This window comes from Leuciscus leuciscus (assembly GCF_965113295.1).
Source record: "Leuciscus leuciscus genome assembly, chromosome: 25".
NCBI lineage: Eukaryota > Metazoa > Chordata > Actinopteri > Cypriniformes > Leuciscidae > Leuciscus > Leuciscus leuciscus.
The window spans coordinates 19,041,776-19,057,361 of NC_138724.1; the positions used below are offsets into that span (position 1 = coordinate 19,041,776).

General features: G+C 38.1%; 1 protein-coding gene across 2 annotated transcripts in view; it reads right to left on the minus strand.

Moving 5' to 3' along the window:
• The window catches only part of met (MET proto-oncogene, receptor tyrosine kinase), a 44,657-nt gene that overhangs the window by 6,075 nt on the left and 22,996 nt on the right, over positions 1-15,586 (minus strand). The window contains exons 7-17 of one of the 2 annotated variants that reach the window (XM_082159363.1): positions 15,085-15,187; positions 14,511-14,647; positions 13,804-13,968; positions 13,587-13,686; positions 9,409-9,627; positions 7,609-7,758; positions 6,387-6,543; positions 5,635-5,775; positions 4,964-5,200; positions 2,339-2,419; positions 101-282 (exon numbers count right to left, since the gene is read on the minus strand). In XM_082159363.1, the coding sequence (XP_082015489.1) occupies positions 101-282; positions 2,339-2,419; positions 4,964-5,200; positions 5,635-5,775; positions 6,387-6,543; positions 7,609-7,758; positions 9,409-9,627; positions 13,587-13,686; positions 13,804-13,968; positions 14,511-14,647; positions 15,085-15,187 (1,672 nt within the window). The remainder of the gene's footprint in view (positions 1-100; positions 283-2,338; positions 2,420-4,963; positions 5,201-5,634; positions 5,776-6,386; positions 6,544-7,608; positions 7,759-9,408; positions 9,628-13,586; positions 13,687-13,803; positions 13,969-14,510; positions 14,648-15,084; positions 15,188-15,586) is intronic. The other variant, XM_082159364.1, reaches the window with a different exon arrangement.

Genomic DNA, 15,586 nt, shown 5'->3' on the forward strand with positions numbered 1-15,586 from the left:
ATCATCTTTATTATATTTTTAATAGCCATAACCCTGTCTGAAACTACAGTCTGATACTGAAGCTGTGCTGAAAGACGTTGGAGATGCTGCCACCACGTACGTGAGTTTCATCTCTGATGAAGTTGCGCAGATCTCCATGCTTCATGTAGGGCAACACGACGAGAGGCGAGCCCTCGCTGGGCAGGCAGATTCCCAGCAAAGAGAGTACATTGGGATGGCTGAAGTCTTTCATGATTATGCCCTCCTTCAGGAATTGAGACACCTCCTCTATATCAGTGATTCCTGCCACATAAATGCACAATAATAGTCTCAGTAGTTCAAAGATCACCACAATGGTTTTTGGTATCACCCCCAGCCTAGATTTACACATGCAAAATGACTCCTTTAAAATCTATCCTGCTATACATTTTCCAAGTTAGCAATAAACCTGCCAAATTGTCAGTGAACTATTCACCATGACTTATAAATTATCCCCAACACTATCAAGTGTTTTATCACACACGGCCTGATATTTCACCCGGGAGGTTTCAGAGCGGAGACATAATCCACTGTGATATGAGCGCACCTTTACTAGCTGAGCTCTGAGAATCTGTTGGCCCTGCCATTTTAGCTGTGCCTCGCTTAATCTTGTTGGTGGAGCTTTCACGTTTTGAGGAGATTAAACAGATGTTTAACCTTTCACTAAGAGAAAGAGAGGCTTATGTGTACACAAAAAAGAAAAGGCCTGTGTGTACATGTCTTACAGAAGACTGATTTTGAGCAATGAGGCATCCTACGCTACACTGATTCTTGTCAGTGTAGCTTAGGATCCTGAAAAATCCAAAACTGTTCTGGGAACAGCGCTAAAGTAGTCAATCAATTCCTCATTATTAATATATGATGATTTTATGATTCTTTGTTTGATTAATATACAAATGCACCGGGGTTATTATAATTAACTAAAACAAAAATCATAAAAAGTTACGTAAGTTACATTTTCAAACATTACTTTCAATAAAATAAACGTAAACTGAAATTCCTTTTATATATATAAATCTTGTTTCAGCTAGTTCCCAAGGCAACATTTCTCATTTTCATTTAGTTTACCTTCATGTACTAAAATAACTAAAACTGAAATAAAAATGTATAAAAACTTTTTTAATCATGACAACTCTCTGAATAGTTTTAGCATGTTATAAAATATGGCAATGTTAATGTATTTGATATTGGCAGACTAGATCTGCTACACTGCTGCTGATTATTTCTGCTTCTGCAGAGCAAGTACGGGACTTCCTACTGCCAAAAGATACACAGACACACTGCTGTGAGCATGTAAGATATGCTGCTGCTGCATAAATAGACATAAATGAATGCCGTAGCAGATCTAGACAGGTGGATCTGGGGGAGGTGGAGGATTTCAGAGGAATTCAGCAGGACTAGCTTACAGCAAACAATGAACCAGATTATTTAAATGTTAAGCAAGAAATCTTCATTGGCTGCAAGATCAGCAGAGGACTATCAGCCTGTGCCATGCAGTAATGATGTGATTGCTTACAGACTGCATGTAAAGGTCAGTCTGCACCCTCTAGAGTTTCATGACTGCAACTATATATCAACTATAGTCAACATTTATTTAGCAAAAGTTAATCGAAGTTGTCCAAAGACAAGAACGGGTATTGTTTTAAGGTGCTATATAAATAAATTTGACCTTGTTTAAAATTCATGTAAAACTTTGATGAAAGGTTTTGATCCACTTCAAATGTTGACTACTATATATATACATACACATACATACATCCAGTATATGCACCTTTGTCTAAAAGTAAAAAATAAAAAGGTAAACATTATACATTTATAGTGTAGTTAGGCAACAGTTCTTGTTGAGAACTGAGACAGAAAAATAAAGCTCAGGTCATAAATCTAAAAGCTCTCAGTAACATGACATGATTAGAGGCATCTCTAATGCTATATGGCTGATCTGCTGTGCATTCATCATCATCATCTTCATCACACAGCCATATTAAAACAGTCCCAACAGTCATACGTCATTTCTCTGCAAAGAGATGTCAAACTGCATTCAGAATGGATGTGTAACCTATGTGTAGCATAATTATGGGTATCCTAAAGGTAGTTTAACATCTTTTCGATAGGATTTAATAGTTTCAATGATTTTTAGGCTGTTAGGGCCACTCAATTATACATTACAGTGGTTTTACCATGGTTAAGGACTGTCTGGCACAATAAAGTGCCTAAAACCCCCATGAAAGTTGTTGAATGTAGCTCATCCAATCAGATTTTAGAGCTGCAGATCTCTGTGCTTGCAACTGTACCATCTCAACACTCAAGTTGTCAAACTCACTGTTCAAGGACTTGATGGCGCAGTGCTGCTTCTGGCCATCTGGTTCGAGCAGAGTTCCGTGGAACACGCAGCCAAAGTGCCCTAGTGCACACAAAGACAGGAAAAGATGCAGAGATTATCAGCACATCAATCTATCAAAGCATTTTATGCCCGAGCGAAGTGTGGGCATAGCAGGTGCGTATCGCGTCGAGTCCAAAAGCAAGAACAATGGAGTGTGAATATATTGTACTGGGACAACAATTGATCTGTTATACTCAAACTTTCTCTCTCTGAGTCTCTTCGTCTCACGCAGTCTGATTTTGTACTCTCTAAATCACAAAAACTGACAGTATGAGGTTTGTTTTAGTTTCTACTGTACACCTGCTTGTTTCATTTTTGTTTTAGCTCCTTTTTTGACAAGGGACAATACAGAGGGCATGCAGAATAGGATCTGGAAATGTTGCAAGCTTTCACATCATGGAAATAAATTACATTTTAAAATATATTCAAATAGAAAACAGTTATTTTAAATTGTAATAACATTTCACAATATTACAGTTTTTACTGCATTTTTTATCAAATAAATGCACCCTTGTTGTTGAGCATACGATACTGTTCAAAGACATTTAAAAAAATCTTACCAACAACAAACTTTTGAATGGTTGTGTACATTATAATGGCAACTGCTATAGTGTTATTGACCGATATTCAAAAATGTTATGTCTAATTGGCTAGACGTAATCTGCGTGATTTGAAGTTAAGTATAATTCATGTCTGTAGCACATTACTTAATTAAAGTTTTATAATTAAGGCTGTTAAAATCTCTGACCCTAATTATGAGCCATAGTATTAGTGAGACGTTGCAAAACAGACGCATAAAAGAATGACTGTAAGAATGCTGTGAAATATGAACTTGAACAGAACGTCTGGAGGGCAGCGTGGTGTATAACTGAAAGATTAACCAATTACAAGTGTTTGGGCAGGGTATTCTCTCTAATGAGGGCACGGAGAACAGAGGGCGAGAGAGAGTCGGAGGGTTTGTGTTGAAATAATAGAGCGTGGAGTGCTGTAATCTCTCTCCAGCTCTGCTATCACGTCTTCCCAGATGGCAGCCGAGTCAGATTACCGACAGGGAGCCCTGAGACGGCCCAACAATGAGCCTGGAATTTAACACGGGAACAAATCACCACACATGCCACCCCGAGCACCCCAACATACTCACATGCACGCATGGCCTCTTCCTCTCGCTCTATAAATCGCTTTGTGTCACATGCACAAACATGGGCATACAGGACTTGGTTTTCCCACAGGGGTGATGGGTTTTAGGAGTATTGTGCAGGGGTTTGGGGAGGACTGGAGAGTGGTTTCACCTGAGCGCCTTAGTAAATATGATACACACGTTCATACCCCCACTTCTGTAGTACAATAAGAGGACGGGCAATTTAACGTTCAAATGTCCAACCTGCCGGGCTGATTGTCACAGTTTAATCTGTTAACTTTAACCACGTCTGAAACTGATTCCCTCAGCTAAATCCCTCAATTTAAGCTATTGGATTTCTTGTAATGCACCTTTTTTGCAAAGCTTTGTTGCCAAATGTGCTTGTAAGTAACAGTAACAGTACAAAGAAACTAGATTTTTGGGTTGATGACAAATAAAACTGTCCAAGAAAAAGGAAAAATATCTAGTTTAAAACTTACTGACCTTGACACAAATACAGCTGTCCTCTCTATGATTTCTTTTCTTGTTTTATGCAATTTTTTCCTGAATGTTGGTCGCATACCTCATGACTTTGATTTGGCAGACAAAAGTTTTTCAAATATTAATAATATTTTTACATAACTGGTTCACTGACTTCATGGTTTTAAGAAAACTTTTTTAATGAGGATTTTTTCCCCCCTTTATTTAGATATCAGGACAGCTGTATCACATTTATTTATTTATATCCCTAAAAATATCCAAATAATTTTTAATTCATCATAATATTCAAGTGTGTTCAAGTCATTTTATGTAAAATTTTTGTAATAAATTAATTTGAAATAATATTATCCAACCAAAGTATGAGCAATGGTAAAAACCTTTATTTTGTAAAAGTAAACTACTGTTCAACAGTTTGGGGGACGTTAAGATTCTTTATTTTTATTAATACAACAAAGATGTATTTAATTTATCAAAAGTGACAGTAAAACATTTATAATGTTACAAAAGATTTATGTTTCAAATACATGCTGTTCTGTTGAACTTTCTATTCATCAAAGAATCCTGAAAAAAGTAGTTTCCTCAAAAATATTAAGCAGCACAGCTGTTTTCAACATTGATAATAATAAGAAACTTTTCTTGAGCAGCAAATCATCATATTAAAATGATTTCTAAAGGATCATGTGACACTGAAGACTGGAGTAATGATGCTGAAAATTCAGCTTTGTATCACAGGAATAAATTACATTTTAAAATATATTAAAATACAAAACAGTTATTTTAAATTGTAATAACATTTCAAATATAAATGCATTTAAATAAATGCAGCTTTGATGAGCAAAAGAGACTTCTTTTAAAAACGTTAAAAAAAATCTTACCAACCCCAAATGTTTGAATATCAACAAGCAGTAATGAGCATAATTTTAACACTGATATTTGTGTTCCCTCACCTCTCCCGATGATCTCATTCACATGCAAGAGCAGATCTTCCCGGGCGATGACCACATGCTGCACTTCCTTCAGCAGCTCAGGGTGGAGGCTGCCCAGATCTATGGGTGCATTAGAGGGCAACAGTGGAGACGCCAGATCCCCTTCCATCTGCCCCAGCATTGGAGACAGGTCCACATGGGCATGTGCGTAGAGATGAGGCCGGCAGGACTCTGTCTGTGACAGAGGCAAGTTTTGGTCTGCAAGGCAATGGGGTCGAGAGGTCAAAAGTCAATGACTTGTTCGCAGAGGCCTGGGGTCACCTGAACAAAGCAGGGAAAGTCTGGGAGGCAGAGTCATTACACCAACTACAAAGAGCTGAGGAAATTCTAAACCCGTCTACACAGATGAGAGGGGATTTTTTTGTCTTTTCAGACAAAAAAGGAGGCAGAGGCAAAGCACAGAAGCATGTAATATCTTCAGAGAGAGAGTGGAGAGAACAGAGGGTAAGGTCAGAAAGCGTATGTGTTTGGAGAACTGGAAAAAAGTTGCCTTTCTCCGATGATTTAAGACCAGTCTTCACTATGCAGAGCCGTGAAGAGAAAAAAAGCAAAGCTGGTCTGAGATCAGCAGATAAGGCAAACCTCCACCAGCGTGTGTTTTGAGCGAGAGGCAGCAAAGCGTGAGAACATACCCTCAAGCAAAGTGGTTCTATAGTCCACCGACTCGTGAGAGACCATTTCATTAGTCGGACTGACACTCCTCGCGTTTGCCAACATGTCCAAGTGCGGAATGTGAGCCCGGCCGTCATACCAAACCATAGCCTTAGCTAAATCTACAACCAGAGAGAGACAGAGGGTGAGAGAGAGACCAAGGAGAGGAAAAAAGGGACAGATCGCTCCACCATTGACTTCAGCAGCGTCAACTCCCACAAACAAACCCAGAAACCCCTCTCTTTCTTTATCTCACAATCTCATAGCATTCAAATTCAGTTCATTTGATTTCAAATAACCATCAGCAAGTTCAACATCTCTGGTTATGTGAGCAGCTGGAATCAGAGGTGGTTGCTAAACTGACTTCTGAATGAAAAGCGAATTGCTGCCAAAAAAAGAATAATTCTTAATCTGTATTTTTTCCTTGTTGTCCAGTAAAAATATCTAAACGTTCTTAAAACAAGATAACTTGATAAACAAAACTGCATAAGATATTAAAGCATATTTTTTTTAAAACAGGCTTATCCGCTGCATCTAAAGCTGTTTTGAATAATAAAGTTTTCCATTCTGGATATAAAAGTCGATATTTGCATATATCGATATAAATCTGCTCTTTAGCTATACAAATGATGTGGAACATTTGCATGGAAAGTGTTGCACAATTATCTTGAAAAGCCACAGGAGGCTTCAAAAACAGCTTAAAGCTTATAAATGAAAACAGACAGTCACATACCATCAATATGCTTTTTCCTCTTGATGCAAACAAAGACTCCGATCAGGAGCAGTAGAAGGACGGACACACACACTCCTCCTGTTATCAGTATACTGTAGTCCTGGTCTTGGGCCAAGACCACACGACCTAGGATCACGGATGATGTGGCCTGCTTCCACTACAGTGGATACATAAATTACTTCATGTTATTTTCAGTAAATACTAGTGACCATAGCACCTAATTTTGTAATAATATTGATTTATTTAAAAAAATATTATATAATCACTTTTGCAGGATTTTAAGCTATAACATAAAGATAAATATTTTAAATAAAACATTTTATTATACAAAATAACATTATATTATATAATTATTTTTAGAGCAGCATCTGTCTGATTAATCAGCAAAAAATTTAGACCAAAAGCAAATATTATTACAGTTAAAAAAGACAAGCAAGTATGTGCAAAACTACAACTAGGGAACATCTATGCCATCACATCTGCGCCACATTTGCTTCAGATTTCATATGCCGCGAAGTGTTTACATTTGAACCTCCAACATCACAACAATCCATCTAGAAACATCCTCAGGGAGCGTTTACACTCAGAGAGAGGGCTTCACTGCTCATAAAGCAGCATGGCAAAATGAAACACACATCCACTGCAGGCAGGAGGGGAAATTGGATCAGAGATAGAGCCTCTCTTATGTGGTGCAGTGTTATTGAGTTTGGGCTGAGATGAGTTTTACCGCGCTATATTGTGATGGGGTCAGATTAGAGCATCGTGTCACACGCACGCTGTCCGTCTCTCCCTGACAGATAAGCACTTTATGCTGAGACCAACGCTTCCTTGATCTTTGCACCAATCATATCAGACTGTCTGGGGCCAGAATCGGGGCCTGAAACGTTTTTTTTAATGTTCTTGTTGAGCTAATGGTAACCAGAAAGGAAATACAAGAAAGGCAGGTGGACCCTGATATATAAAAATGAGCACCTTTGAGGAAATTACTCATTGATATTAATCCTCATATCCAGGAGGGATATGGGTTTTGGAGTTAATCTGGAAACTATAATCATTTGGCAACCCAGAGGCCTCTGCTAAGATCAGAAATAGCTCATGTTTGGTACTTTGAGAGACTTCTGGAACAAACAGGGCAGAGTTGGCTGGCTGACGAGTGGCTCTTATGGGGGCCGTCTGGACTGAAGTGGTCTTAAGTGGAGTAGAGAATGAAAGAGTCTTGTACCTCCACCTCCAGCTCTTTGGCAGCTGTCTGGAGCTCCATGGGTACGGTGCATTCAAGCGTGTTGCCCACCAAAGTGACGCTCTCGCAAGTCCGGTTCGAAACTCTCAGCACTTCGCCGTTTTTCACCGCCTCCTGATTCACAGGGGGGACCTGCAAGGGAAAATGAGAGAGAAAGGTAAGATGATTAAAAAAAATTAAACTTGCCTCACTATAATTTGCCCCATGACTGAGCGTGTATATGGGGCGTATAGATTGTGCAGCGTCTACCCCTTTAAACTCAGTCAGCTCTGGTGTATGGAGCAGAGCAGAAGGCAATAAAGACAGCGATCACATTCCTCACATGACAGCCTGGGCTTTACAGATTGGACACACTCCACTATTGCACCTGTTACCATACAGCACCGGCCAGCCTGAGATCCAATACGAACAGGCACACATACACTTACAAGTAAGACCCAGCTCCCTAGAGGAGATTAGGCCATTCACAAAAAGAAAATTATCACAAAACCACCAGCACTGTGAGATATGTAAAAAATATTTATATATATATATATATACACACACACACACACACACACACACACACACACACACACACACACACACACACACACACACACACACACACACACACACACACACACACACACTTATTTACATATATTTGTTTTTCTTTCTTCTCACCTAGATCAATCAAGAAAACTTTACATACAGGACATGATAAGACCCTATGCTTACAAGACAAACAGGTTCCATAGCCTTTTAATAAATTTGAAAAAGAAAAAGTATCTTTATTTTTCTTCCATTTTTGTATGTATTGCTGTACGTTCTGTAGGTTGTATATAATTTTTATGTTGCAATAAAAAAATTAATATTTATATCTTTTTCCTATTTAAAATAAAATAATTATAATTTTATTTAAATGAAAAAGATATAAATAAATAGTGTGTGTATAAGCCATTCTTTTTCATTAAATAATATGATTTTATATAATTCAAAGGTAGATTAAAATATAATTTAAATAAGTTTAAAATAAGTTACTTAAAAAAAAATTAGCACTTAAAAAGCAAACGTCCAGGCAAATCTCCATTGGCACCAGTAACACTCGCAATCTCTGACATTTTGATAAACCCCTTGAGCGTCAGCAGTGCTGCCAAGTGCAATTTTATTTCCCTAAAGAAGGCCTTAAGTATCAAGCTGCAAAATCTAAACAAACAGACTGCATGGGAATAAAGTGCATGATCTGAGTGATAGGGCAGTTTAATGACAATTAAGCTAAACTGAGCCTGCTGTTGTGCCCATTATTGAATATAGTGGCTTTAAATGAGCCTAAGCGGTACACAACGTTTAGTGTGTCTCTATGTGTGTGCGCGTATCTATGTCCCAAGAGGGGTACCGAGGGATTTGATGCTGAGGTCTCGCATGGGAAGAAAAAGTAGAATCTCACGCGACCTCTCTCCCCCCTCCCCTTCACAACAGCTGCGTTTGACTATTGAGTGGCGGTTTCAAAAAAAAAAAGAAGTATACTCTTATATTTCATTGTTAAAAACGCTGAGTTTTTTCACCAGCCTAACCTCACCAGTGCAAAGGATCTCACCATCAATGTGTCAGAGGCTGTAACCTTCAGGGAACGAGAACAATGTGAAAGATGGAGGTGCGCAATGGGAAACGAACTAAACTTCCTGTTTTGTTTCAGTATTGTTTACTTCCAACTCAATGAGCAATGTGAAATCACTCTGTGTATGTGTGTTTGTCTGAGATCAAATATCAAACTGCTTTCCCGCAGAGCATCGCTCTTACCTTAATCTCCAGAATGCTCTTGTTGCCTCTCGGTGTAACGGTGGGCTTCTGAAACTCCTCGAACTTGGGATCTTCCACATAAAGTAGGTCATATTGATCGGTGGAGAAACCGTCTAACACAAAGGTCATTTTTGTGGCAACTGGAGGCTGAACCCCGAGGCCTTTCAGGGAGGGCGTGATACAATGGATATTTCGCTTATCCTCATCATGACTGCAGGTCTAGGCATAGAGAAAAAGACAAACACAAATATTAGCCTCTGTCGTTATAGTTGTGCCAAGTCAATGCTGAGGCATGTTACATTCTTTTGTGTGGCCAATTCGTTTTATCTTTTGTTTGTTTTGGAGTAAAACATCTTTATTTATAAGTTTCATACAAGTCTTTAGTGTTTAACCAAGGGCCAAGTTTTCTCAAGAGTCGGGGTGATTACATGACTGAGCATATTTAAGTTCAGATTTCAGAGGCTTTCTAGAAAACATTCAAACAGCATTATTTACATTACATTTACATTTATGCATTTGGCAGATACTAATATCTTGCATGTTCTGTGTTTCAGTGAAAGCATTGAAAGACTATAATTCAAAATAACTCTTTTCTGTTTTAATGCATTTAAAAATGTCATTCATTCCTGTGATGGCAAAGTTGAATTATTTTACTCCAGTCTTCAGTGTCACACAATCCTTCAGAAATTATTCTAATACGCTGATGTCACTTTTGATCAATTTAATGTTCCATTATTTATGAACATAAGGCATCCGAGTCGTCTTTGCTCCAAGACTTCCATCCAGCAAACCTGTGTCTCCCTCTGCACACTTGGCAGGTTAACAAAGCTCTAGAGTCGAAAAACAAAGAAATTCTCACTTCACATAAGTGTCGTTTCAGAGTCAAATGCCCACACCAGTCTAGGTCACAGTAAATATTTGTAATCACATAAAAGACATTGATATTTTATATTGCCAAAAAGGCAATAAAGTCCTTGACTTGGGAGTTCACATAAAGATCAGATACTCAGAAACAAATTTAAAGAGAATGGATGAAGATACCTTAACAAAGTAACTGATTGCTATTCCTCACTATATATGGCTTTGTATACTGTATAAATACTCACTATATATTTCCTGACAACATCTTTCCTTCGCTAATGCTCTTTGTTGAGCAATATCCCTGATTGCGTTGGATGGAAATCAAAAACCATCATCACTGAAGAGAGCGAACTATGAAAAAGTATTTGAAAAAATAAACACGTGTATTTGAATAGCAACCCTTTGCATATTAAGAGTTCTGAAGACTCATTTGCTGAGACTAGTCAAATACTTGTAAAGTAGTTTGGCTTGGTGTGCTGCTCGACAAACACAACCTTTAATTGTTTATAATAGATCGAGTATCTCAAAGGGCTTAAGGGGGTTGAATAACAGCTGCTAAAGAAAGCAGCCAAAGGATGATGGGAGACACTGAAAACATTTCAAATTGGTGTTTGGGGAATAGATATACCCGTTGTCAGTTAAAGTGATGTTTTATTGCAGGATTTTCATGGGAAGTTATCATATACTATAGGTATTTCCACTGATATAACCATCTTTGATGGTTTCTTTCAATGTGTTTTCGATGTGTACTAATACATGAATACATATGAAGTAGAGGTTGACCAATATTAAATTCTATGCATTTAATGCAAGGCAATAAAGAGATTATTGTGCCAATACTAGTCAAATCTATATACTTATATCTACTAAGTTCTTAGTCTTTCCTTAACAGGGTGACCTAAAGAGTTTACAACGACTAAAGCCAGATATTGTTTGAGTCATCAAAATACCAATAATTACCAAAAAAAAAAAAAAAACGATTTTATGGATAATGCAGGACTTTTAGAAACTTTTAACATAAACAATCCTGAAATACATGGATTATAATTTTGAAATGTCTATGCTTTACTACCTCCGGATGCTCATTCAAAAAGAGAAGGGAGATAAAACATTCTGTTTTACATCCATCTACACATATTACAATTCAAAAACCATAACATAAACATGTCAAAATTCATCAACAGTAGATTATAAGCAATCCCTTAGCATAAACAGTGCCGCCTTCTGCCTTTGAACACCACTCACATTTATTTAATTCAATCAAAGATATTTGAAGTTTAATATTCACATTGTGATTCCTGTTTTCAAAGCCAAATTTAAGACATCTTAAAATGATAATTAGGATTTAAGATATTAAAGACTTTTTATGGCCTTAAATTTGATCAAACTGAATTGAAGACATTTCAAGACTTCAAGATCCGCAGGAACCCTGTTTTAAAGGGGGTAAAGCTAAGGAAGGAATTTCGGATATCATGAGGCAAAGTGGAGTAAGGTGTCAGCAAGACCATACTGAGATGAGAAAGCCAGATTTTGGTATGTATAGAGAGGGATCTGGCATGAAAATGACCCCCTTTGAATCCCAAAAACAGGTGTTGTTCTTGCTTGAAACCTCTGTGGTGTCTGGAGCATGTTAGAGTCCTGTTAACACCCCTCACTTCCTATAGGAGAGTCCAAGACAAAGCAAAACTTGAACATGACCCTTGGTTAGTAACAAGAAGAATAAGATGCCATACCCCTAAACAAATAAAACCCTCTCAGGTTTGCTCCTGATCGTGGGCAGTGCCAATCGCCAGCGACAAGCTGCAGCCTGTGAAAAATGCTTTTTATGTTGGTGGGAAAGGCGAGATAGGCTGATCCCTGGATTAAGCAGAGATCTCAGAAGTAGATATTCAAGAACGCTCTTGAGATTTCTTCCATTTCTCCTGAGCCACCACAATTTGCCTTGGGTCTTTACGCTCCTTCATTTGGCCTGCAGAGCTTTTCCATGTATGATTGCAAGAGGAACTAAAATGCAACTGATGGAGGGATTCGCAGTGTCCCGAAAGAAATCGAGATCACTGTCCGCTTTTCTTTCATTTTAGGCCTGTCAGCAGCTAGATTGTGAATGCAGCCCACAAGAAACCTGAGCTACTGACCGCTTTTCTGTTTCGGCCATCGTTGATCGAACCTCAGCGTAACAGATGACAGCTCAACTCGGGTTACACAGTCGTAGTCAGTGTGATTCAGAAAAAAGCTGACAGAAGACAGGAAGTGTTCGACCACAATGCTCCCCAATAAAAGTGAGGGGAAAAAAACAATAAACCTCTTGTGCTTTACAAATTAGGAAAAGAATATTGTCTCAACCCCCACTGTTTATAGAGAAGAATTTACAGGCTGACAGCTGCAGAGTCATCTTAAATCATTTGGAAGGATAGCCTGCATTTCATGCCGTCTCTGCTCATTTTGTGTTCTAGATGCCTTAAGAAAAGGCAGAAATATTCCTCTTTCAAGTGAGCTTAAAATCAGTGACAAACCCATCACGTGTTTTTTAAAATGCTGCTATCCACTTGGCTTTAAGTACAGTATCTTTGATTTGAGATAAACGAGTGAGATAATTACTGTAAGTACCTTGATGTTTTGAGGAGGGAAAATTTGAATGTGAATGGAAATGAAGAGATACAATCAGAATGAAGATGTGTGTCAGTACGAGTCCTGTCTTGGACTATAACTAAGACTTGTATGCTTAAGATTAGATAGCTTTGTTCACATGCACTGTTCCACTGCACGACCACACTCCACCCCCACAGAAATCAGATAAGCGGAAACTGTGTGTAAATTAGTATTTGTCTGGTCCCATTGAGAGAGGAGCAGTTCAGGTTAACCATAGCTCTCAGGAAATGAGATGTGAAAGTGTTTTCAAATGGTTGAAGAAACTTGAATAGAAAAGAAAATTAGACATATTACATATATATATATATATATATATATAAAGTTTTATTATTATTTTTAATAGATTTTAATTTAAAAACTCCAGAAATTAACTTTCCAAATGGATAAAGGAACTTGGAGCGGTAAAAAATTTGACTAAATAAATAAGTATCAATTAATTAAAAAAAATTACTTAAGAAATTTGGATAGGGGAAAAATACTAGGAGTAAAAATCATATAAAGAACATTGTGAGTGCTTTTTTCAAGTGCAGTTCTGAAACATTGCTTCCTTTATTTCTCAGATCAGCTTCACTATTCAGTGGGGTTAATGATACTAACATGCATGTGACATGGGAGGAAAGGTATTTGATGTCTCGGCACTCTGTGTGGGCCGTGTACAGTACACTCACCACTTGGAAAAGTTTGCCCTCTGTGGCGGCAGTGAGAACCATCTGAGGTTGGAGAGCTGAATGGAGGTAGAAACCATGAACTGTCACTGTGCTTCCTCCACTGTGGACACACACGCACACAAAAACCTTGCTGTTAAATGCATATTTATGCACTCCTCCAGTTGAACCCCAACTTCAAGCACATGTTAAGTCGCTAAATGTTGGCTGCAAGACTGACCTGATAAAGGAATGCTTGGGCTGGATGCTGGAGATGTGTGGGTTCTCGTTGTAGGTGTAGCTGACAGGAGCTTCACGAATCACTCCATCAATGTGCAGCTGTACCTTGTGTTGGGATGGTGATGGCTGAGGTGGTGTCCGACAAGTCAACATTGTGGCTGAAATACTGCAGAAAGGCAAACACAATGTTTTAAACAGACACGTATGCATAATAGTGGTGTTTTGCTCCTGAACAAACCTTTTAAGTGAACCAAAAGACCAACATCATGACAAAAAGATTTTTTTTAAATACTAGGGCTATCAAATTGATTAGTTGCGATTAATCACATCTAACATAAAAGTTTACTTAATTTTAAAGTGTTTACATAATATATGAGTGTGTGTGTGTGTGTGTGTGTGTGTATATATATAATTAAACGCATGTATATCATGTCACGCATGTATATATATGTATATGTATACATGTATATATATACACAGTATATATGTCTGTGTGTGTATATACTGTATATATGATAATTTAACAATATACACACATATATTATGTAAACAAACTTTTATGTTAGATCTGATTAATCACGATTAATCGCGATTAATTGATTGAACACTTCAATTTTGAAGTGTTTCCAAATGAATGAAGAAACCTGAGTAGATGTGAATGATGCTTAAACACTCTCTGACTCTTAGTAGATTTGTAGAAATGCAAACCTCTGCAGCACACAGGTAGCGTTTCCCATTGTGACCAGTTGAAAATTTCCACTGTCCAGGAATGAACCTGTGATAGTGAGCATTGTTCCGCCAGACTTGGGTCCAAACTCTGGGAAGATCTCTGTGATAACTGGGTTCTAGACAGATAAAACATTGTGTTAGTAAAGTAAAACTATTTCACACATTAAGGGTCTTTGACAGAAATAACATTGATGATATTAGTATTGGTTTTTATTTTTGTTGCATCATGCTAGGGAGGCCCCAACGTAGTTTAGATCTCATTGGTCCAAAATCCTGCTCCAAAGTCCACATATAGATATTACATATTACACAAGCATACTAATTGGTTTATATTTTGTGACGCTTACAGTGTAGACAGAAAATGCATTTTGACGGTGATTAGGACACCGTGTAACCTTAACCCAACTCCAAATAAGTGGGGGGAAAAAAAGAATAGATTAACATCCTTGGGTCCTTGTGCACTATGAAAACCGCAATACTGGAAAATAAGTCAAAAACACATTACTCGAATGTGTGCTTAAGTACTTATACTGTGATTTGTGAGGATTCTTACCACAAATGAGAAACCATCTTTCTGGGCCTGTTCCTTGCCACTGCGCACCCTGACCACAGAGTCAATGCTGGATGCGTTCACATGATCTAGTCCGCAGACCAACCTGACATACAACACAAAGACATAAACATCTCCCGCTAAAAACAGCGAACAAGACGTGGTTGTAAACTAGTGGAGTAAGCAGGCTATTAGTCCACACTAATTTAATGATAACTCTACTACTCGGCAGAAACTACACAGGAGCTATTCTCCGAGGGAATTTCTCCTTTCCTCTCACAATAGGATGGCTGTAGGGTGGTATGTCCGGGGGCACAAAACCTCATGAGTTTAGTGTCTTAATGGTACTATAGTTTGACATGGAAGGCCAAGATGCACAATAGAGCACTTTTGCAGACCAATTTAATGTTCTGCAGGGTTGCAACACGAGCACTATGTTGAGAATGTGACCTTGCATGTTTCTGAAGTTGTATTTACACAGAGTGCAAGAGGATTTGCTTACATT